General features: G+C 42.0%; 4 protein-coding genes across 10 annotated transcripts in view; 2 read left to right on the forward strand and 2 right to left on the reverse strand.

The window, feature by feature from the left end:
• SPAG9 (sperm associated antigen 9) overlaps positions 1 to 2796 on the reverse strand; it is a 73318-nt gene extending 70522 nt beyond the window's left edge. For 5 of the 6 annotated variants that reach the window (XM_067308537.1, XM_067308535.1, XM_067308538.1 and 2 more), the window contains exon 1: positions 2450 to 2795. In XM_067308537.1, coding sequence (XP_067164638.1) covers positions 2450 to 2755 — 306 coding nt within the window. In that variant the 5' untranslated portion in view covers positions 2756 to 2795. Of the gene's footprint in view, positions 1 to 2449 lie in introns of all 6 variants that reach the window. The other variant, XM_067308541.1, reaches the window with a different exon arrangement.
• Positions 2797 to 7942: 5146 nt separating this feature from the next.
• On the forward strand, positions 7943 to 12023 carry LOC106493142 (nucleoside diphosphate kinase A). The gene is made up of 4 exons (XM_067308226.1): positions 7943 to 8016; positions 9354 to 9455; positions 10186 to 10298; positions 10640 to 12023. The coding sequence occupies exons 1-4, from the start codon at positions 7951 to 7953 to the stop codon at positions 10671 to 10673; spliced, it is 315 nt and encodes a 104-aa protein (XP_067164327.1). The 5' UTR covers positions 7943 to 7950; the 3' UTR covers positions 10674 to 12023.
• Positions 12024 to 13058: 1035 nt separating this feature from the next.
• LOC106493141 (nucleoside diphosphate kinase) lies at positions 13059 to 16202 on the forward strand. Its single transcript, XM_067308225.1, has 5 exons — positions 13059 to 13139; positions 13391 to 13523; positions 14202 to 14303; positions 15412 to 15524; positions 15948 to 16202. The coding sequence occupies exons 2-5, from the start codon at positions 13395 to 13397 to the stop codon at positions 16063 to 16065; spliced, it is 462 nt and encodes a 153-aa protein (XP_067164326.1). The 5' UTR covers positions 13059 to 13139; positions 13391 to 13394; the 3' UTR covers positions 16066 to 16202.
• A 934-nt stretch (positions 16203 to 17136) lies between these two features.
• MBTD1 (mbt domain containing 1) overlaps positions 17137 to 21604 on the reverse strand; it is a 36426-nt gene continuing 31958 nt past the window's right edge. For both annotated transcript variants that reach the window (XM_013953135.2, XM_067308563.1), the window contains exon 16: positions 17137 to 21174. In XM_013953135.2, the coding sequence (XP_013808589.2) occupies positions 21056 to 21174 (119 nt within the window). In that variant the 3' untranslated portion in view covers positions 17137 to 21055. The remainder of the gene's footprint in view (positions 21175 to 21604) is intronic.

Below are 21604 nucleotides of genomic sequence, written 5' to 3' on the forward strand. Positions count from 1 at the left end.
TGCCAAATAGCTAGTTCCTCTACTATAGTTATACCACAAAATATACAATGTTAAAAGTTAGGCAAGTGACTTTATAGCAATTAAGATCATAACTGTTACTTAACCTGAGAAGTAGGCCTAGAATTTCTGGAATATCTTTGCTTTTTAAAATTGCCATATCAGAAGTTTACAGTCAGTAACTTTCAAGCTGTTTCTTTGGTAAGACTTTTTAAAATACAGGAATTGAAGAAGGCAATTTAGGCAATGGTGCAAGGAGATTCCTATTTAAATAGTAAACCATGAATATTCATCAAGATACTACTCCAAATAAAACAATTCCTACATTGGCAAACAAAGTAAACAAAGGGAAGTTATTTCTTCAGGACAGTCAGAAAAGATGAGACACAATATTAAACTTAGCAAAGGGGAGAATATTGAGCTACTATCAGATTCAGCAAGCAATCGTCACAATGAAAGGGATGAAAACCACTAAGCCAATAACTTGTCAAATGTTCATGTTCCCTTCTTTTGTTGCAACAATACTGCACCCAACCAATTACCTCAACATTCAAAAAAATTGTTGCAACAATCAAGTTTGAATAAAACACACAACCATCATGAATATAAAACGCTTTATCTATAACATTTTCCACACATATTACATACAGCTTAGCTGACCTCAGGGGACACTGGAAAGATGACCTTTGTGCTTACAGTCGAAAATATGCTCTTCAATCTAACTGCACTTTAGAAAGTATCAGTAAGTTGTCTTGCAGCACGTGAGTAGTCGTTTTCACACTGCATAATGCTTGTCCCCTTAATTCCTGAGGTTAATTTATCATGATACAATGAATGGTGATGACACTGAGGTACAAATACCAACGTATGTGTCTTCAGCTTCTGAAGAGCCACAATAACACAGTTAATACTGTATTCTGTCTCATCATATTGTTATGGTTTCTGTCCTGCTGCGCAAGGCCTGCTTTTTCAATCTGGCAAATATTGCCTGTGTTTTAAGCCCAGTTGACTTTTTCCTGAATTAGTTCAGAAAATATTTACAGTCCCTTCATTCTACCCTCTTAATAAAAACAAGATTTTTTTAAAAAAGCCTTTTTCATGTTGCTTGTGTCAGAACTAGTGATTAAATCTTTGTGGCAGTAGTTCCCAGACTGCAGTTCACAAAGCACTGTAAAACAACTAAATGTTTGACAAGAATGATGAATGATATTCCAAGGACTGACAATGGTCTATTGGTCCAAGAGTTTGGGGAACACTCTTCACACTACACTACTTTGTACTAAACTACTGGACCCCTGGGGCAATTTGCACACTGACATTTTTCAGTCACTTATAACCATTATGCATACAAATACGTGTCCAGGGAAAGTGATCTTTCCGAGTTAAGTTTTCTTTGTTAATATTGTTTTCATCTCCAGTGTTGCTGTTTTCCTGTTTTTGGAAAATTTAGAAGTCAAGCACATCCATAGAGATAAGCACAGGACATGGAGTCTGGAAATAGACTTGTAAGATGGCTTGTTCTGCTACAGATAATGCTGTCAATCCAATTTCCTACTGGAGTTCTGGGAGACAATGAGACGGTATCCCACACAGCCACTTTCTATTGTATTGCTTTATAATCTCACAGAAAAGATGTTTCACACGTTTACATATGCTGAGGTAATTCTTTGTTACCTTCAATTTCTGTAGTAACAACCCAAGTCAGAGTTGACGCCACTGAACAATCTGCACCACCTGTTGCTGACTGCAGCTTTTACCTACCAGCTTTGAACAACTAGAGTCTAGACAGCACTTATTTCCATGCATTTTGCATGGACTCTTGTCATAAATACCCTGTACAATAGATATGAAACAGACTTAATAATAATAAAATAAAAACACACTATTATCAGACTCCTGTGACTGAAAAGAATCAGAGGGGAAGCGGAAGAGCAGAGCAGTTAATATATGACTCCATGTTTACTGTCATGCAGTATCGCTTTTCCTCGATGGACCTTGCGATTAGAGGAACAGCCTTTGGGAGCATTCCCAAACAGTCATTCAGGAGGCTCTGCGAGGAGAGCCACGCAGACGAGAGCGCTGGGTGGGCGAACGCCAACGGAGCTCCGCTACCAGCTCCGCTCAGCGACCGCCCAACACACCGGCCCCAGCAGCACCTGGGCGCCTCTGCACGGCGCCGAGCGCCGCACGCACGCACGCAGCGGGCGGCCAAGGGGAGCTTCCCGCCCTCCCTCCTCCCAGAAACACCCCGCCGATCACTCACGAGCTAAACTCGGCGCCGGAGCCCGTCAGGCAGCGGGGCGCCGGCGGGCGACTCCCCTGCGCGGGAGCGGGCGGGAGGCTCCGCCGGGCGGCGAAGCGCTTCCGCGCCCCCCCCCCCCCCCAGGAGGCCCGGAGCCGCCCCGGGAGCGTCCCCCCGGCCCCCGCGGCCCTGGGCCCGGCCCCGGCTCACCTCCTCGGCCTGCTTGCGCAGCGCCTTCTCCCGCTCGTACTGCGTGAGGAGCTGCTCGTTGTCGTCCCGCAGAAGCTCCAGCTCCACGCTGGTCTCCTGGCTGTGGGCGCACACCGAGTCGAGGTTCTCCAGCACGGCCACCACCAGCGGCATCAGCTCGGCCACCACCTCCTCGTCGTAGCGCCCGATGAGCCGCTCGAACTCGCGGTAGATGGAGCCCGCCAGCCCCGACACCCGCTCCGACATCATGGCGGGGCCGGGGCCGCCGGGGTCCTCCTGGTACACCACGCCGTCCGCCAGCTCCATGGCTGCCGGGCCGCCTGGCGAGCGCCTCCGCTGACAGGGCCCGGCGGGGCGGCGGCGGCTCCGCGGGCTCCGGCGCCTCCTCCCTCTGCGGCGGGGCCTCGCCCGCAGCCCGGGCGAGTGGGAGGGGGGGCGGCGAGGGGAAGCGGGCGCACGGCACTGACCTCACCCGCGGCGCCGGGGCGGGGCGCGGCGTGGCGTCACGCGGGCGGGGCGGGGCCGCCGGACCCCCGCGGCGCGCGGGGCGGGGCGGGAACGAGGCCGGGGGCGGGGCTGGGGCGCGGCGGGAAAGCGGCGCTGAGGGGAGCGGCGGCGCTGCGTCACCCGGGCGGGGCCGGCAGCCGATGTGGCAGCTGCCGCCGCGGCCGCGCCGCCCTGCCGCGCCCCTTCCCGGCGGAGCGCCGGGCCAAGCGGGGGGGGCGCCTCGCGCTGCCGCCGCAGGGGACTCTCTGGGGCGCGGTACAGAGGCGAGGGGAGGCTGGCTGGCTGCTTTATGGAGCCAGAGCTCCGTGAGGCGACCGAGCGGCAGCGCCGTGGGCCCGAGGAGGCTCCCGCCGAGGGGCCCCTGGGGACTGCGGCAGCCGCAGGGCGGCCGGCTTCCGAGGGCCTGCACGAGGCATCTTTAACTCCAACTTTAACAGGCAATTTAAAAGACAGTATCTCAGTTCACATGCAAGCGTTATTTATTTATTGCCTGCATAGAAATTGAGGCATAAATAGATCAAGTGATTTATTTAGGGATGACTGACAGCTAAAAGCAGACTTTGGGACTTCGCAGCTCCTAAGCGATGCTTAGTTTGCTGTATTTGCTAATCTGTGACTGCAAAAATGACCTTTTATGTTTCATGAGCTCTCTAGATAAACTAGTATCAGAGATGCTGTTTTCATTAGCAATAACAATTCTGAAAGCATGTTGCACTTGCTAAGAAACAGTGGTTTTCCTAAGATGCAGAACAGTGAATTCCATTCTGGATCGTTTATTTTGTCATAGGAATAATGTGGGCTATTACACATCTATTGTAGATTTGAAAACATCTACTTAAGAGATTTGAACATTTCTATAGATACTTCATGTTCATCATGTTCATCATATAATTCATATTTCTTTGGGGAAATCACTATTTTTCATTAAGTCTATGTCTTTTTAATGCAATTGAGCAAAGGTACCAAGTGGCCTAGCAGCAGTGCAATAACAAAGAAATGAATATTATAAAAAATGCAAAAGTGGTGGAACATCAACTGTGCTGATTGCATTAATTTCCACTGGAGAGCAGTAGAGGTTTGCACAGTATTTTCTCTCATTTAGACTGATTCTAAGACAGTAACCGTGCTTTAAATGCAAACGATGCATTGTTTTTACATACCAGGCTAGTGGGTCTGCACAGGAATGACGAAGGGAATTTAGTCCCATATATTGGAGTTACACTTGAGTTTTGTTTAGCCACCATCCTTCCAAGCTAATATTTAACATAAAGATGCCAAGACATAGGCCATTAAAGTACAAAATTTATTTATAAACATGATAAAAGCAAAGAAAAACTGTTTGCCATTAATTATGACCCCCCAAAATGTATCTTTTTAGCTCAAATCCTGTTTTATGGCATGATGTGTACTTTCTTCCTCACATGTCCCCAAGTGAAATTTTCATTTAAATTAATGGAAATCATCCCTATAAGAAGACTATTGCTTCATCTTTCTCTTTAGCGGTTGTCCACAGAGAGAAAAGCTGCAACTTCTATATGTTTGCCTGCTGTCTGCCATGGTTTACAGTTGTTGCTTGATGCAGGAGTGTTGAAGCAAGCTGTCTTTCAGTATTTCTCCCTCCCTTTGTGTTCTAGGTCAGCACTTGCCTCAGTTGTTTGTAGTGCAGATGACACTGAGAGCCTTTTGGGAGGGAGTTACTGGCTTGTGGTTTTTCTACTGGGCTTGAATAAATCTTGTAGGAACACTGCAAACAGTCAAAGTCATGAGGTAACTCTATTCTGATCTCAGGGCAAAGTTGGTAGGCCCTATCTAATTGCAGTGGACTTTTAACCCAGACCTCACCACGTTATTCATGAGTAATATTTACTGCATAACGTGATGACAGCTCCAAACAACTTCAGAAGATAATGAGGATAAAAAAATACCAATCATCTTGATTTGTAGCACAGATTTTTTCCTCTACATAAGGTTTTATAGTTATTGCCATCATACTGGGCAAATTGCACAAATATATTAGCTCAAAAGTCATACATTCTGACAGCAAAAATGGGTCAAGGTGTCTGCTGACAGCCTTTCAGGGAAGGGGTCTCTGAGGATATTCTATTTTTATTCTGTTTCTATTAGGAAAATTGATAGATGTGGTTTTCTTTCACACAGCACGAGCCAGTCCATCATTAAATGGGCAAGCTGCTGCCACTAAGATTGCAGTCAGACTAACGAGTACAAGAGAGCTATTTGTGCTCATGTTGTTAAGTCACCTGAAAGTTTTCTAACCTGGATACATGAAATATTTAAAAACACAAACATTAGAAAAATTACCTGGGGGGCAAGTTTCAAACGGTATTATAACAAATATATATATATATATTTTTACAGTCTTACCATTCAGATCGTACTTTATGATGTACACATTGCAGTCAGTGTGAGATCAGAAATTCAGGGATGGATTAAAAATAGCACAAGTTCCGGAAGTATCTCCTCATTGCTTACCAGGAGATTAAGGAATCTCAATGGCCTGCCACTTTAGTAAACTAATCAAGCATATGAAACAGCACAAAATAAATCTGATAGTATTGTCTCTGTTGCTTGAAAGTAGTGGCTGTCTGTGGTGTCTTCTAGAGTAAAATGCCATTCATACTCTTGGGAAAAAACTGCCTGAAAAAGAAATTAGTTTTCTGGATATAATAAGGAAAGTTATATTCCCCATCCCTAGAAATAACAGTTTATTTGAAAGTAAACTGATTTGCAATATACCAAGGAAGGAAATTAGGCCTTGAATCAGTTTGGGATGAGAGGAGCTCCACTGGGACTTTACCCAGAGGAAGAAATTTTGTAAAGCTTAGCAGTTCTATAGTGCTTTATTTCTTAAAGTGCAACAGAAATCAAACCAAAACCACATGAAGGATCATGGTTAAAATAATCAAATGATCGTAGCAATACTTAGCTAAATGAAAACTAGTATAGCTATAAACCACAAAACATGTCAGCCTTACCTGTCTGGCTATAAGGAGCAAGAGATACACAGCAAAAAATGGGAGTCCAGATGAGAACTCCCCAAATGTTCTGTGTGCTACAGATGTAGGTTTTTAGCTGAGATCTTTATAAAGTTGGGGCCAAAACTACAAAGCTAGGAGTGATATTTAAATTCTCCTGAAATTTAGAGACATTCACAGTCAGTCGTTTGCCTCAGGCCTATCTTAAAAACCTCTGCCAGTGTTAGGTAATGTTAGGTAAACTCAATAATTACACTTGGTTCATTCACCAAAGGTTTTGAAGATCTATCCTTTCTCTTTCCATGATCAGAATCTTTTTAGGAAATTACATCTAGACTGTCTAGAACCTTGTATTTTAGGTAAATATGTTATTTTCAGTGCAATTTTGTAATTTCGGTAGAATTTCAACCAGGAAAAAAATGCTCATTTATACATTAAAAGAGTAAGTAAGCATACTTCTGTGGTGTTATAGGTACTGTATAACGCACAAAATGCTGTGCTAATCATGGATTAATCTCAAGTGACAAAGATGACCCTTATTTAATGAGGTTAAAAGGCTTGGCAAAGATCACGTGGCAAATCTATGGTAAAGCTGCAAATAGTGCTGGCCCACCTTATGGCAAGTCCTAAGCTTTAATCATTAAATAACATAGTTTTAGCAAGACTATAAATAGATGTCCTACTGTTGCTCTTAAAAATAGAAAAAGGTCTCCAGAAACAGGATGTTTAGAAAAAATATATAGTTAAGTATCATTTTGCCTTAGTAAGGATTACAGGACTAGGCTTTGCATTAGAATTCTGAAATAGCTTAAATAAAGAGGTATTGAAATAACAGAATATTGAAATAACAGAATATTGCAAAGAGATATCAGGAAAATACTCAGAATTCTAAGTCCAAAATAACCTTATGGGGGACCTGCCAGAATATATGTATATTATATAGGACATATTGTATATTATATATATAATTGATGTTTATGTCAACATATATATCTATATAAGAGACATTATTTTCCAGGTATCATCATACGATAATGTGCTGGATTTTCCTAGCTTTTTTTTCTTTTAATCTTTCAATAAATCAGGAAGCTAGGAAAATCCAGCACACCATCGTATGGATGATACGTGGCAAAAAAAGACATTTGAATACTAATAAACAGGTTGTCTGAATAGATGCTGTGTCAGATCTGCATTCTCCCACGAGAACTAAAAGTCAAGACATGGATTTGTAACAGATTGTAGCAGAGAAAAGAAGAAATCCCAAGTAAGAAAATCGGTGTTTAAATTCAGTTTACTGGTTAAAGAAAAATCCTCTAATAATGGAGTTATCGACATTTTCAGAGAAAGAATTAAATGCTTTAAAAGGAACTTCCCTGGCATCCCAGCTTCGGATAAATCAGAAAACAGAAAATCAATGGATGATGGTATAAAACAACAAAAAATATTTTGAACTTAAAACTTACGAAAGAGGATGAAACATTTTAGGGTATCAAGTACGGCGAAAGGGCAGAGGGGGAAAAAAGAAAAAAAAAAAAGGTCCCGGCCATCACCGAGAAATAAGAAGGAAACACACGAAATCAAACCCCGTTAGTGGATTACGAGGTAGAGGTGCACGGCTTACATAAAAGAAAAGGTCCTGGCAAGAGGGAAATGGCGGGGACACGGTGCTGCGGACACACGGCGGCTCATGAAGGAACGGGACAGACACGGCTGAACCCGCGCTAGATCAACATCTAGCTAAACTACGACTGAACCCGCGGCGTTTAGCTCCAGCAGGGCTGAACCTCAGCGCGGCCGCTCACCACAGGCGGTGGCAGCAGCTGTAGCTCCACGCGGTGGGGGCAGTTGGGCGGCGGCGGCGGCCCAACGGCCCGGCTCGCGCCCTCCCGCCGGGGCCGAGCGCCCCCTGGAGGCCGGGAGGCCGCGCCGTCGCCATGGCGACGGGAGGGGCGGGAGCGGGACGCCACGGGGGGGGAAGGGGGCGGCTGGCGGCGCGCCAAGATGGCGGCGCGGCGGGGAGCGCGGCCCCGCGGGGGCGGCTTGGGGTGGCTCAGCGGCCGCCATCAGGTGAGGCTGGAGCGCGGGACGGGGCCGAGGCGGCCGGGAGCGGGTCAGCGCGGGGCTGCCCGGCCCGGGGGGAAGCGGGACGGGCGGCGAGAAGGGGCCCCTGGGGACCGCTGACCCCCCTCCCCGGCTTCGGGGGGTTTCTGAAATCACGAAACGGTTGTGTCCGCTGCGCGGCTGGACGGGGCGGCATCCCCTGCGCCTGCCTTGGCTCCCGCTTTCCTTACCGTGCGTGTGTGTGTGTATATAGATAGATCTACACAACATACTTACAGCAAAGCAGTGTTCCGAAAAAAAGTAAGAAACCCCAAAGGTCCTAGTCATTCGCAGGTGAAACCGAGGCGCGGGGAGCTACTGCACCGCCGTTGCCCGGCGCCGAGGGCAGCCTCCTGTCCCGCTGCCCCTCCGCATAAGTCTGCGGGAGTCTCCGCTTTTTCATTCCGTTTAGAGCCGTTCTGGTTTAATATTCGCTAATTGCTTGTCTCTGCACTTGGCAAATTGTTACTGCTTTAAACTCCCTCGCGTAGCGCTGCTGGGCACGGCGATTGATTTATCAGATCAGTGCGGATCATGGGTTAATGACTTTCGGATGGGGCCGATTTAATTACTGCAATAGCTGGTGCTGCGCGCGATGCCGGGCTGTGGCTGCCCTCGCCTGCTGGTCCCCCGTAACGAATCTCCTTCTCCTCTCCATGAGGGCAGCGGCTGCTCTTTCGGAGCGCACTTTCCTTGTTATCGAGCCTGACGGCGTCCGGCGGGGGCTGGTGGGAGAAATCATCGAGCGGTTTGAACAGAAAGGATTCAAACTAGTGGCTATGAAATTAATACACCTAAGCCTTCCTTACTTTGCGTGTCTCCTTCATGGAGACTACAACCTTAAGATAGAGTAGCGTACTGTAATGGTAAATGTAGCCTTCAGAATAAATAAACTTAATATTTTGATAAAGGCTTTGGATATTTTGGAGCAGTTCCAGTTCCTAGCTCTGGCTAAATGCTTTAGACATCCTAAGCATGCTACTTATAGTAACTTGATGTCCTTAGTCTGAAGAGAATATTCCTTTCAGCGAATCCTATGCCTAAGAAATAGCTTTGAAAATCTACAACAGGTATCAGTTAACATACCTATCTATATTGGTAAAAAATACTTTTCTGAGTTCAGCTGTGGTAAAATGAATCATTCAAATTCCAAATACCAGATGTGTAAGTTGCTAGAAATGCTGTATTTTGAAGTGCCTGCATGTTTTAAGATTAATAGTGCTCTGTTAATCTACGTGGTTTCAATATGCTCTTAAATTTTTTCAGTAAAATTGTTTGTTTGTTTTGTTTTTCCTTTCATGCAGGCCTCTGAAGACCTTCTAAAAGAACACTACATTGACCTGAAAGACTGGCCGTTCTACGATGGTCTGGTGCAGTATATGCACTCTGGACCTATTGTTGCTATGGTGAGTTTTTAAGAATGAATTCAATATGAAACACATGCTTATTTGGAAGGCAAGACAATTAAATGCTATTTTTCTTAGCGGAGCATTACATATTGAATACTAGTTTCAGCTTAAAAGGATTTTAACTATAGATTCAAATACTACAACTAGCAAGGGGTACTTCTAACTCTCTCTTTTTTTTTTTTTCCCATAAGCTTTCTCCTTTGACTCAGTATATTGAGGAGGAAGGCAGGGGAAAAGGGGTAACCAAACCTGAGACCTTGAGAAACATTAAACATGCACACAAAATCCCCTCACTAATAAGTGCTGTGTATTAAGCAAGCTAAAAAATGATGGTGGAATATTTTTACTCTACTCTTATAGTAACTTTGAAAATCTTTTTCAGTCTAATTTCATTAGAAGGCCTTGATTTTTTTGACAGTATATTTGTGTGGTAGCTGAGCTGGAGGTCTCGATCTCCAGTAATTAGAAAGCTTTGGAAGGTTGTTTGCCATATTGAGATTTAAAGTTGGTACCTTCCCATCCTCAGTGGGGAAGAGGGAGAACTGCACAAGCAGCTTGAAGTATCTGACAGAAAAATTGGAGATAAACTACGTTTTGCCATTGGGAACATTCAGATGGTGATTTGTGCTATACCATGATGGAGGGCATTGTGTAGTTCTAAATGGCATTAACTCTTGCTACTTTAGTTACCACTAAGATTTTATAATCTCAATTTTTTTTTTTTAAGGTGTGGGAAGGTCTTAATGTCATTAAGACTGGAAGAGTGATGCTGGGGGAAACTAATCCAATAGATTCAAAGCCTGGCGCTATTCGTGGTGACCTCTGCATTCAAGTTGGCAGGTATATTTTGAAATTACTGAAACCATTTTAAGATATTAAAGGTCTAGTGGTATGTCATGATATATGTAGGAACTTTGCTCCATCCTTCTTCATTGTATGCCCAGAGCTGCCCTTCTCCAGGGCAGTGTAACTTTAATATCTAAAGATGCAAGTAGAGATGTAGTCTTTCTTCCCCGTAGACAAAAATAAGCAAAGCTTGGACTATATACTTGGTGCCTACTACTACTTTATAATTGCTTATGACTTTTCTCCATAATGGCGACTACTTCAAAAATGATGTTTTCTTTGCTTTGAGTTTCATAAGGATTATTACTTTTATTGCTACTTTTTCTTTTTTTCAGAAACATCATTCATGGAAGTGATTCTGTAGATTGACCTCTGTCTTGGCACTTTCTATGGTTCACTCCTGAAGAACTAGTTGATTACAGAAGCTGTGCTCACAAATGGATTTATGAGTAAAACTGAGCCTACATCTTTTGATATCCGTATTAACTATACAGCTATTATCCTGTAGTTATTTCATAGTCCTTCATATAAACTGGTAGAACCAGTAGAAATTTGTCTCAAAAATCAGTGCTATTCCTCTATTGTGAATATTACATATAAACACTGTTTGCTGCTGCTTTGATTAAAAAGCTATCAATTTACAGATGGAATAGTGTTATAAACCTTTTCGGCTGCACTTATGAGGATGAAAGAAGACTAAAATACAGAAAGCATTCATTGTTAGTAACATAGACTGCATATATTTTCCTGAAATACTCTGTAGCCAAAGAAAATATTTTGGTAAATAGAAACATTTGCAAATGACTCTATGTTAAAGTTGTATCACTTTGTTAAAGTGTTGGGAACAGCTGGTGGTATGTAAATATATTGTTAGCATTCCCAAATACTGAGGATTTTAAATGTTAAGAAGTCAAGCCAACTCCCCCATGCCAAAATAACTATAGAAAAACTTATTGATTTCTCTTTCCGAAATGTGCTGTTACTGTACACAGAGCATACCTTTGCTTAAGCAAAAACTCTTCTCTAGATTGACAATTTAAACTTGCTCCCCCCCCCCCCATGGGATTTATTTACCATTTTAAGGAAGGATTAGTAAATAGGCCAGGCTTTTTGAAATGTCCATTTATGAGAAAAGAAGATTAATGTGCGAGAATGGCTGAGGGAGATGCACATTCAGCCACTTTACGGTAGCCGTCCTTTGACACTGCATAGAGGAACAATAGGGTGATGTTTGCTTTCCTGACTGACCAGTTGATAACAGCTATGAAGAAGAAAATTTAGCTATGTTCTTACTTGTGCTCTTCTTTCCTTAATAGATGGAACTCCAAAAGCAAGCTGTTCTTGGATAACTTCTTTTTAGAAGTGAATCTAGCAGTATTTTAATTGTTTTTAATTGTAAAGAAGTACATTCATAATAAACAGACTTCAGCAGAGGTGTCTGAATCTATCAGAAAAACTATTAACCTCTTGCAGAAATGTTCTACAACAACCATTCACTAGCTGTACTGGACCACCAAGGAACAAGAAATGAATTAGGTTTAATATTATGTATTCACTTGCAACAAAGAGTTTCTTAAACTTGCTGTTCAAACTCCTCAGGAAGACTTGTGTACAGAGAATTCTTGTTTCAAATGCTCAACTGTACAATGCAAGTTGAATTCGATGCTTATGATACTATACTAAGATGCCTCCTTTTTTTAGGACTTAGGTATCAAATAAAAGAACATCTTCTATTTCTTAAGTGAAATTAAAGGTTCTGCTCATTATATGGTGTTATATTCATTAATTAGCTGTAAGGAGAGGGAACAGCTTCCCCAGATACCAAACTGTAGGTGAGTTGGGTTTTTTTTTTTCTTTTTTTTCTAGGCTCTCTGCTGAGAATACTCAGTGCTATAAATAATTAAATTAGAAGGTTGTTACAGCAAAGGGACCGTATGACAAATTAGTGCACTGGATGAGTAGTTTTGAGTTCCATTTTTGCTTGAGGGATTATCTGAGGTTTCTTTCTCATGACTGCTTACTACAGAATACAGAACTTTGGCAAGAAATTTGGTTAATCTGGAGGTATGGGGGATTGTCAAAAAGCTACAGATTAGTTTTTCCAATGCCTTCAGAGAGAAAGGTGGAAGTCTGCCATTCTCAGAAGAAATACAAACCTCTGGGCGCACATCTGAGACCAGACTCGGCCTTTCCAGTTTCACTAATTTGTAACTGTCCTGGTCCATAAGAGACTGCATAGCAACTGCAAGGTATAGTTCTTAAATCTTCGAGTTGCAGTGATGGTATATGGTTATAATAAACCTAGGAAGAGAAAACGTTCTCTAAATTGGTAAAGTACCAAGTAATAAATCTTATAAATTAATCACAGACTCTTCCTAACTATAGTTCTGCTGTGGACCAGGAGCTGCGAGGTTTTGCTCCCGCCTTTTGACGCTTTGCAGCCTCATCTTATATCCCACCGAAGCAAGTAGTAATGATAACTTGGGCGGGTTGCACATCTCCACACCGCTTCTCCGTGAGAAAGGGCGTTTCTGGGAGCTGTGTCCGGTTGGAATAAAGCGCAACCGAAAACGAGGCGTCTTCAAAAACAGCTTCGAGGAGGAAAAATTCACGCGAGCCACCAGCTTTCCGCGCGGCAGTGGGGCGGGGGGGGGGGAAGCGGGCAGCGGGGCGGCCCCAACCACCGCCCCCCGCGCCGCCCCTCCTCTGCGCCGGGCGGGGTTCCGGCGTCCGCCGCCGCCGCCGCCGCCGCCTCCTCTTCCTCTTCCTCCTCCTCCTCTTTCTCCTTCTCTTGCTCCGGTGGCTGCTGGGCAGCGGCGTCTGGAGCTCCGGCGGGTAGGCGAGGGCGGCGCCGGGCGCCGCTCCGCGAGGGGCCGCGGGGAGGGGGGAGGCCGGGCCGGGGCTGAGCGCGGGGCCGCGGGGAGGGGGGGGAGGCCGGGCCGGGCCGGGCAGGGCAGGGCAGGGGCTGAGCGCGGGGCCGCGAGCGGGGCGCAGCCGGCGGGGGGGGGGGGAGGCGGGAGGCGCCGCGTGGAGCGGGGCCGCCATGGCGGCGGCGGAGCCTCACGGTGTGGCGCGGTGTCCCGCAGCGCCATGGCGGCCAACTCCGAGCGCACCTTCATCGCCATCAAGCCCGACGGCGTCCAGCGGGGGCTGGTGGGAGAAATCATCAAGCGGTTCGAGCAGAAGGGGTTCCGCCTGGCCGCCATGAAGTTACTGCACGTAAGTCCCCGCGCCGCGGCCTCCCGCCTCCCCTCGGCCGCCTAAACCTGCCTTTTCCTGCACTGCCCTTCCCGCCTCGAAATGCGAACCTGAGGTTGGGTCTATGCAACAGCTGGAAATACTGAATAAAAAATGCGAGGCAGATCTTGTCCGCCCTTGATGGACTGGATAAAGCCCTTGGAATCGCGCACAGAGGATTAAGCTCGGCGTGTCTCGCCGGCCTTGTCCCGTACGGCCTGGGCGTTTTCTCCTGCCATACCAGACCGCAAGTGTTTGAGCTCTTCCCTTTTTTCCCCCCAAGGAAACAAAAGGTTGCTGTGATGGTTTAATGCATCCTAATGGTGAGGGAGCTGAGATGACCTTGACTGAAAGGTTACATCGGGCAACGGGATCTTCCAGGCATCCTGGACTCGGCAATTGCTGAGCATTACTGTAATGCAAAGAAATGAGTTTGACAGCTCTCAACACTGCAGCCACAACAAAAAAAGGTGTTGTGTAGTGCATTAATTTTACAGTAGGAATTCTGATTTTAAACTCATCTAATAGCATTGCAACAGCTGCTCGTAATGTAAATGGATAGCAAATCCAGTCACTAATCCTGTAGTCTTACAGTAGTAACAGCTTTTATGTTATACAATTTTGAAAGTGTTATTTAACGTTACATCTGTTCTTCTAAAGGCTCCTGAAGATCTTCTAAAACAACATTACATTGACCTGAAAGACCGACCATTCTACCCTGGTTTGGTTAAATACATGAACTCTGGACCTATTGTGGCCATGGTAAGTAGTTTGGCATTTACTTAAAGACTACTCTTTTCAATATATTTGTCTTGCTCTGTAAATTATTTTAAAATATTCAGATATTCAGTTAGTTATAAAAACACTCCCCCCCCCCCATGACCCTCTTTTGATACACTGGCAGAAGAAAACAAAATTAAAATGAAGATAGCCTAATTTGAGAAACTACTATTTATTAGCAAGGAAATGCTGTGTGCATAAGAAATATGTATTAAAGAATCCTTAGCTTTTATTAAGCAAATTCCTGAAAGTCAGTCTTCTGCATCAAAGAATCCTTTGGTTTGGGAAGAAAGGTAGAGAGGGTTTGGGGGGTGCTGTCTCCCACAGAAACCTATCTATCTATCTCCTGTATCACTGGTCTTTATATGCCCCCTGAAAAACAACAACAAAAAAAGCCTTAGTAGCATCATCTTCCATTGTGATTAGAATATATTCACCTAATTATGAGTTCCTACAACTCTTGAAGCTGACGTGATCCTAACAAAACAGGAGGAAGGTTCTGAAGTTGGCCTTGTTCATCAGGTAGCTTTTGAGACCCTCAGTGTTAGAGAATACTTCCCCACACGCTTAAAAGTAGAGCTGTTCTGAAAGTGTGTTGTTATTAAATAGGCCTATGGCCTATTACTGTGATGATAACTTCTATTTTTCTGCCTGTTACAATTCCAGCGAACATGAACTACTTAAAAACGCTAATCCCAGACTGCTTTTGGTAGGGTTTCTCACATTAGCTCACAGAGACAATCAATCAGTTGGATTAAATCAGCTGGATTAAAATGCCATTTGCTGGAGCAACAATGTTGAATACCATACCAAAAAGAGGCTGATGCATTTTCTTAAGAATATCTGTTCTTGTTCCTTAATAAAATCTAAGTAGTGAAACAAACTTAACTTCTTGTAAGAACTCTTCGCTTATGCTTTTTCCTAATCTAATCCACAGATCTAATACAAAATCTAAAATAGACTTCTTTTTTCTTAGCAGAAAAGCCCTAGTTTCTTTGCAAAACATAAGTTATTAGCAAAGATTAGTCTTCTGTGTTATTTTGCATAAGCATGCATTAATAGGTTTGGTTTGTCTTTTTTCCCCCCTAAGGTATGGGAAGGACTCAATGTGGTTAAAACTGGGAGAGTAATGCTAGGGGAAACCAACCCTGCAGATTCTAAGCCTGGTACCATCCGTGGCGACTTCTGCATTCAAGTAGGAAGGTAAGGTTTGCACTTAGCGTGCTATCACGAGAGACTTAAGTTACTGTTTGTAGTCTTTTCTTCTAGATGGTTGAAGTTGATAGATTTAAGAATCCTAGTCTGATAATGTTTTATTTGCAGGTCATAGTCCATAACTGCTACTTGAAAATGGCTCGGTCCAAAACATTTTTTTTGAAATACAGCTACTCTTCAGGGCTTCATGTAACATCAGTCAGTGGCATTGGCTGTTGTGGTAAAATAGCCCTAGTCACACTGCTAAGCTTCTTTAGTTTGTTATAATTGGATGGCATTTGAATACTGTACCTGAAAGAGTAAGTAGTCTTGAAGCTCTAGGTGCTTCATCTAGATTTTTGCATATGGAAGACTACTAGGTTTCTAAAGGCATATTTTTATATGAAATGATGCGTTTGTCTTTTTCCTCAGAAACATCATTCATGGCAGTGACTCTGTAGAAAGTGCACAGAAGGAGATCAACCTGTGGTTCAAACCTGCAGAGCTTGTTGACTTCAAATCCTGCGCCCATGACTGGATCTATGAGTAAAAGGAGTTTCCACAATGAATTGTGCCTTCTTAACAAACATCTCATCTCATTCCAGCTATTGATGTGGGAGCAATTATCACCACGGTTATCTTTGTCATTTTTCAGAACTGTCAAATAAATGGGATGATAAGAACTAATTCTGTGTAGTGCATTCACTATAAAACAGGCCTGTTGTGAGGAGCAACCAAGTAAAACAAGTTATGTGATGACTGCAACATTGTCTCTCGTAGAAGGAGTACTTGTGTTAAGAGACAGACTTCCCCATGCAAGTATATTCAGAACTCTAGTAGGTCATGAGTTTTGTTCACTACAATGTTGCTTTTAAAACCCTACTTAACTACATGCAGTGGCACTGCTAGGCCAACTTGCAGTTCAAGAGATGCTTGAGCTACCTCTCCTATCATCGCCCAGCTGCTTGCATAGCTGATTGGTACTGAAAAAAAAATGTGATACTACTCACTTTCAAAATTCCCCTCCCTCTACACAGCTATTAACATTCTTCAACTGCGAAACGAGGCCCAGTGCAAAGCTTGCTCCTGTATTTTTTTCCTACAGCAGTTCCAATTAACATAAATGCTCTAATTAAGAGCATATTTAAACAACTTTCATATTTAGTTGATTAGTATATTTTAACTAATTTGCATGCTCATTCAGTGGTAGAGATCAGGTTTTAAAACTAGCTTTTGCAACAAGTATTTTGAAAATAGAACCTAAAATTTTAAAGCATCTAAGCCTTTGAGTGAACAGATTTATTAAAGTCATAGCAAACATTTTTTGATTTTTTTTTTCCCTTCAAGTCTCTAGTTTCTCCAGTGGCACTCCATTAAATGCTTATCTAATGCCCAGCTAGCTTATACTTACCACATTCCTCTCATTAAAAATCTTCTCTTGTTGGGCTCAAAGCCTTCGTGCTTTACCGCACTCAGAACAATGCATCCATTGGGTTATATAATACTACTGATTTTACAAATTGCAGTTGTTCTGAGATCTCTGTTCTCTCATGAGAGAAGCTGGAGTGCATTTATGGGCTAAGGTGTACTTTCTTTTAACAAAACAATCACTATTCATAAATAGGCTTTTAACATTTTTATTTTGTGTAAAAAAAGGCAAATTTAGTGAATTATTTTCATCTTGTACACAAAGTTATAATTTTAATGCTTTTCACATCCATGCTGAAAATCTGCAGTCTCGTAAAAATGAAAGTAACATTAATTTCTCCAAAAGCATTTTTCACTTAGTTATGTACATTGCATGAGAAAGTTTTAAATACTCTCTCTCATTGACCACACAAATTACCAAGAAAATAAAAGATTAAATTTGTACAGATATTGATCTATATATCAAATACATACAGAAATGATGTAAAAACCCTATTTGTTTTGCCTTGATTCCCGCCCCAACTTATTTCCCAGGGGCCAAAGGGGATGCCTTTTTGTATAAATGGCTGTGGCTCTTCTTCTTAAATATGAAAATTAAAAGGAAGAAAATTCAGTTTAAATCACAGTTTTTTAAAATCCCTTCCCAATAAAGGATTGTTACCAAATATATTAGCACCATCGTACAAATATTGACGGGAGAGGGTATTCACATCACATAAAACAACAATAATAAAAACAAACAAACACTGAAACCCGTGTTAGTATCCGTAGAACAAGAAATCGATAACTGCTTTAGCTTTCCTCAGATGCAGCAAGGAAAAGGTTAAAGAGTTGTATTTAAAATAACATAAAAATCAAAAATCAGAAAGATTTTGAGCAATAAAAGAGGGTAGCTGCAAAGTAAGATATGTAACTTGCACTACCCCATGGTTATAAAAACCTGCTATGCCAAATACTGAAATTAGTTTGACCCCCATTAAAGATTTCAGATGTCCAACACCTTGCTCTTCTTTTAGCCAAGTAACACGGCTTAGAGTAGAGTGAAAATAAAAATACTTAGAACCATGTTATTAATTAATGCTTTACAAATACAGTGAAGCCTATACTATGGATACCACAGCCAACAGGTAACCCACTTTTGAAGAGACCATTCTCTAAATACCTGCTAGAATTTTGCTCAGGTTTTACTTAAACCTCTCCTAAGGAACTAACTGAAGTCATTTGCTTATGTGGTTTGCTTAGGACAGATTTCACTGTACTTGACAACTGAACAATATAGGTATATTTTGAACTCAGAAACATGAGAGAAATTTCACCCAAAAATCTCAGCATGCAACTCCTACTGAAGGCGCATGTATCCTTGAGAGTGCAAGTCAACTCTCAGACGTTAGTGTTCAGCTGACAAAAGAGCTATTTTTAAAGAATATTGTGAAGACTGACAGACTTCAAATCTGATTCTCATATTTCTCCAACCCAGGAAGTGTATTCAACATAAGTGCTAAATTTTTCTCTTAACACTTGAAGACTATACCTCAAAAATCAGATACGACTGGGAACCCAAGTTCTAAGTCTGGGCAATACACCCAAGTTGAGGGCTCCAGATTTCTTGACTTGGAAATACGACTTTCTCATTACTAGCCCAGTTTTCCAGCTCAAATTCACATTAGGAAACACAAATTAATGCAGTAGTGTTTTACTTAAGTCATGATGCTTAGTTAAAACAGAGGACTTAGGAGAGAAGAAAGCAAGATTGTGCCAGCCTGTTCCAGCTGATTGGGACAATCTGCAAATTGTCCAATTCAAAATCAACAGTGATGGACGTACCAACCCAAACCAGTGCTTGCAAAACTGGTTAACCTGCTTACAGCAGGTTAAATGGAGAGCCCAGGTAAATCAAGGCTCACAAAAACACCATTACAATGGTCTTTAATCCTGTGTCTTCAACCCAGGCTATTTAAAATAAAGGTAATGGGTGGGTTGGAATCTGAGAGAATGCATTTGAAGTCTACCAACCCTGACAGAGTCTTTTTACTATGGCTATGTTAGAGAGCTAAATGTCTTTACCACCTGAATTTACAGATATGTATAACCTGATAACCAGATTCTGTCAATGTAAGAAACTGTTGTCAAAAAGGGGTCATTATTAAAGAAATTTTACCAGTAAGGGAGAAAAGAATTCCAGACATTCCTACACTATACAGGACAATTTTTACTTCCAGTAGTAAATACAAAACTTTACATAATTAACCCCTCTTGCATAGAATGAGGTAAACCTGTGCATATTACCAATACTATGTACCCAAAGTTAGAGCAATATTTTAGAAAAAAAAAAAAAAATCAAATTGCTGGTTTTCAACTTTCTATGCACTTTTTTTTTTTTTTAAGCTCAAACAACAATATACAAAAATGGTCTCCTGGGGCTCTGTGGGTTGATATCCTTAAAGCGTTTCATAGGCTGTAGGAACACAGAAGTTAATCAGTTTGATTAATTTTTTTTAAGCCCTAAACCTATGGTCAAGAGTCAGATGCTCATTGTACTGCTCTGAAGGGGACCTGCTAAGACCCAGAAGCACTTATAGAACATATGCAGTTAATTCCTGAGAGTTTAGTTAATGAACCTTACTGGTAAAAGCTTAAGCTCTTGATGCACATTTTTCCAGTCACAGCTCTGCAGGGCTGATTAATCATTTTGCTAATCAACTTCATGAACGAAGCCATCTACAAAAGTGTACAAAGTTTAAAAAATATGGAAGGATAAAATCCAAATCATTAATAGCTCAAGCTAAAGTACTTCATATTTTACTGTTAGGCATTTTCACTCTCTTGCATGATTTTTGCCTTTACAAAGATCTGGACAGTCAAGCAGGCGGAGCTAATGGAATACCTGAAGTGAGATTCAAGGATTTCTAAAAATAAACAGATCCAGTTTACGAACATATTTTTCCTCACATCTTAACTTCCATATTACATTATCACAGCAACAAAAAAGATAGCGAGCTCTGCAGAACTGAACTAATTTTTTCATCCATAACGTGTGGTTCTTTTTAGCTCACCTAGAACCACGTGGAACATCAGTTTTGAATGCGACGAAGCTCAGAAATAAATACCTAAGATGGCAAGAAAATATCTAGGTCTTCCTGAAAGGAAAAAACAAATCAGAACAACACTCAGAATTCCTTTCCCAATACCAAGAGAGGCCTGAGTTACTGTCTGTCTAGTTTCTTCGTCAGTCTAAATTCATAGCTAAATCTAATCTCCCAAATGGGGGAATTTTCTGAAGGTCCAGTTTGGCATAGGGCTCTGTAAACATTTGCTGGAGCATTCCAAGACTACAGACATTCATGTACAAACAAGAGCTTTATAGTCCCAATCCAGTGCCCACAGCGGTCAATGGAGACAAGGCTACCAATATTAACGGGCACTGAATCAGATCCAAAGGAACTTTATTTAAAAAAATCTTATATAAAAAAAGTATTTTAGCTAAATAAAAACATCTTGAAAAGTTAAAATCTCCCTCACGTGATGGCTCCATTGCAACTGGGGCTACTCACTGAGTAGAGCTTTACAGAACTATCTTCCGCCTACAATTCATGCCTCTAAATTAGGGCTTAAATTCCTTATTTTCACAATAAAAAAACAGAGGCGTGACCAGTGCAGTTCACAAGAGTCTAAAAGTCTCCCAACTTGTACCAAAAAGGTTCATTTGTTATGACAGTTCATTTGTATTTGCAACTATATCTTCCTCCAACAGCTTCCCACGATCCTGCTAATTAAACTTTAATCTTACCAAAAAATTAGAATTTCAGTTCTTGTTAACAATGCACAATAAATCTGAACTTGAAAATATTACAAAATTCTTTCAAAAGCTTCAAATACAACACAAAAGTGTCCATTTTTGTTTTTAATAAATTGAAAAATCTTTTTCACTAAAATAGTTTCCCCGCCCTTCCAAAAAATTCTGAACTGAGTCTAACTCATCTACAGTTAGCAAAGTGCCCCAGGTACAGTCATCCAAACTGTACCATCAAAGTGGGAACAAAATCAGTCAGTCTTGGAGAAAGGCTCTTTTCCTATCACCAATACCCTGCCCTGCACTTTTCTGAGCTCTGCCTTTATGGTTCTTGTTTGATGTAGTAACTGGCAGATCCGTTGCTTTCCTGATCAGATGCTCCTTGAAGGAAGCTATATTCTTCTCCATCTAGCAACTCCTCCTTCAGCTGCAATGAAGTCACTAAAAATAAAAGATGAACATTAAAGAACCATAAAATTCAAAGTATGTACAAATTTCCCTCAAATTTACTTAATGTGATTTAAATTGGAAACAGATCCCAGATTACCCAATTTCTTATATTCTGCATTTTAATGATTCTTCTTTTAACACGCCATATCCCACAAAAAGTAGATGCTTTCTGACCTTAAATGGAACATTAAATTATGTGTTTTAACAAGCGACTGAAAAAAAAATATATCCTCTATAGGGGTTTTCCCCGCAAGAATTTAGTAGTTGACAACTCTGCTTGAGATGGTAACCAGAAGTGCCAATAAGAGTAACGAGTATTGCTCAAAAGACAGCTTATTTCACTGTTTACCCTTTAGTTTACTTACTGTTTACTCTTTAGCGAAGTAAAAATAACTATTGGCCATTTACAATCTACAAACCA

Source organism: Apteryx mantelli, chromosome 19, assembly GCF_036417845.1.
Source record: "Apteryx mantelli isolate bAptMan1 chromosome 19, bAptMan1.hap1, whole genome shotgun sequence".
NCBI lineage: Eukaryota > Metazoa > Chordata > Aves > Apterygiformes > Apterygidae > Apteryx > Apteryx mantelli.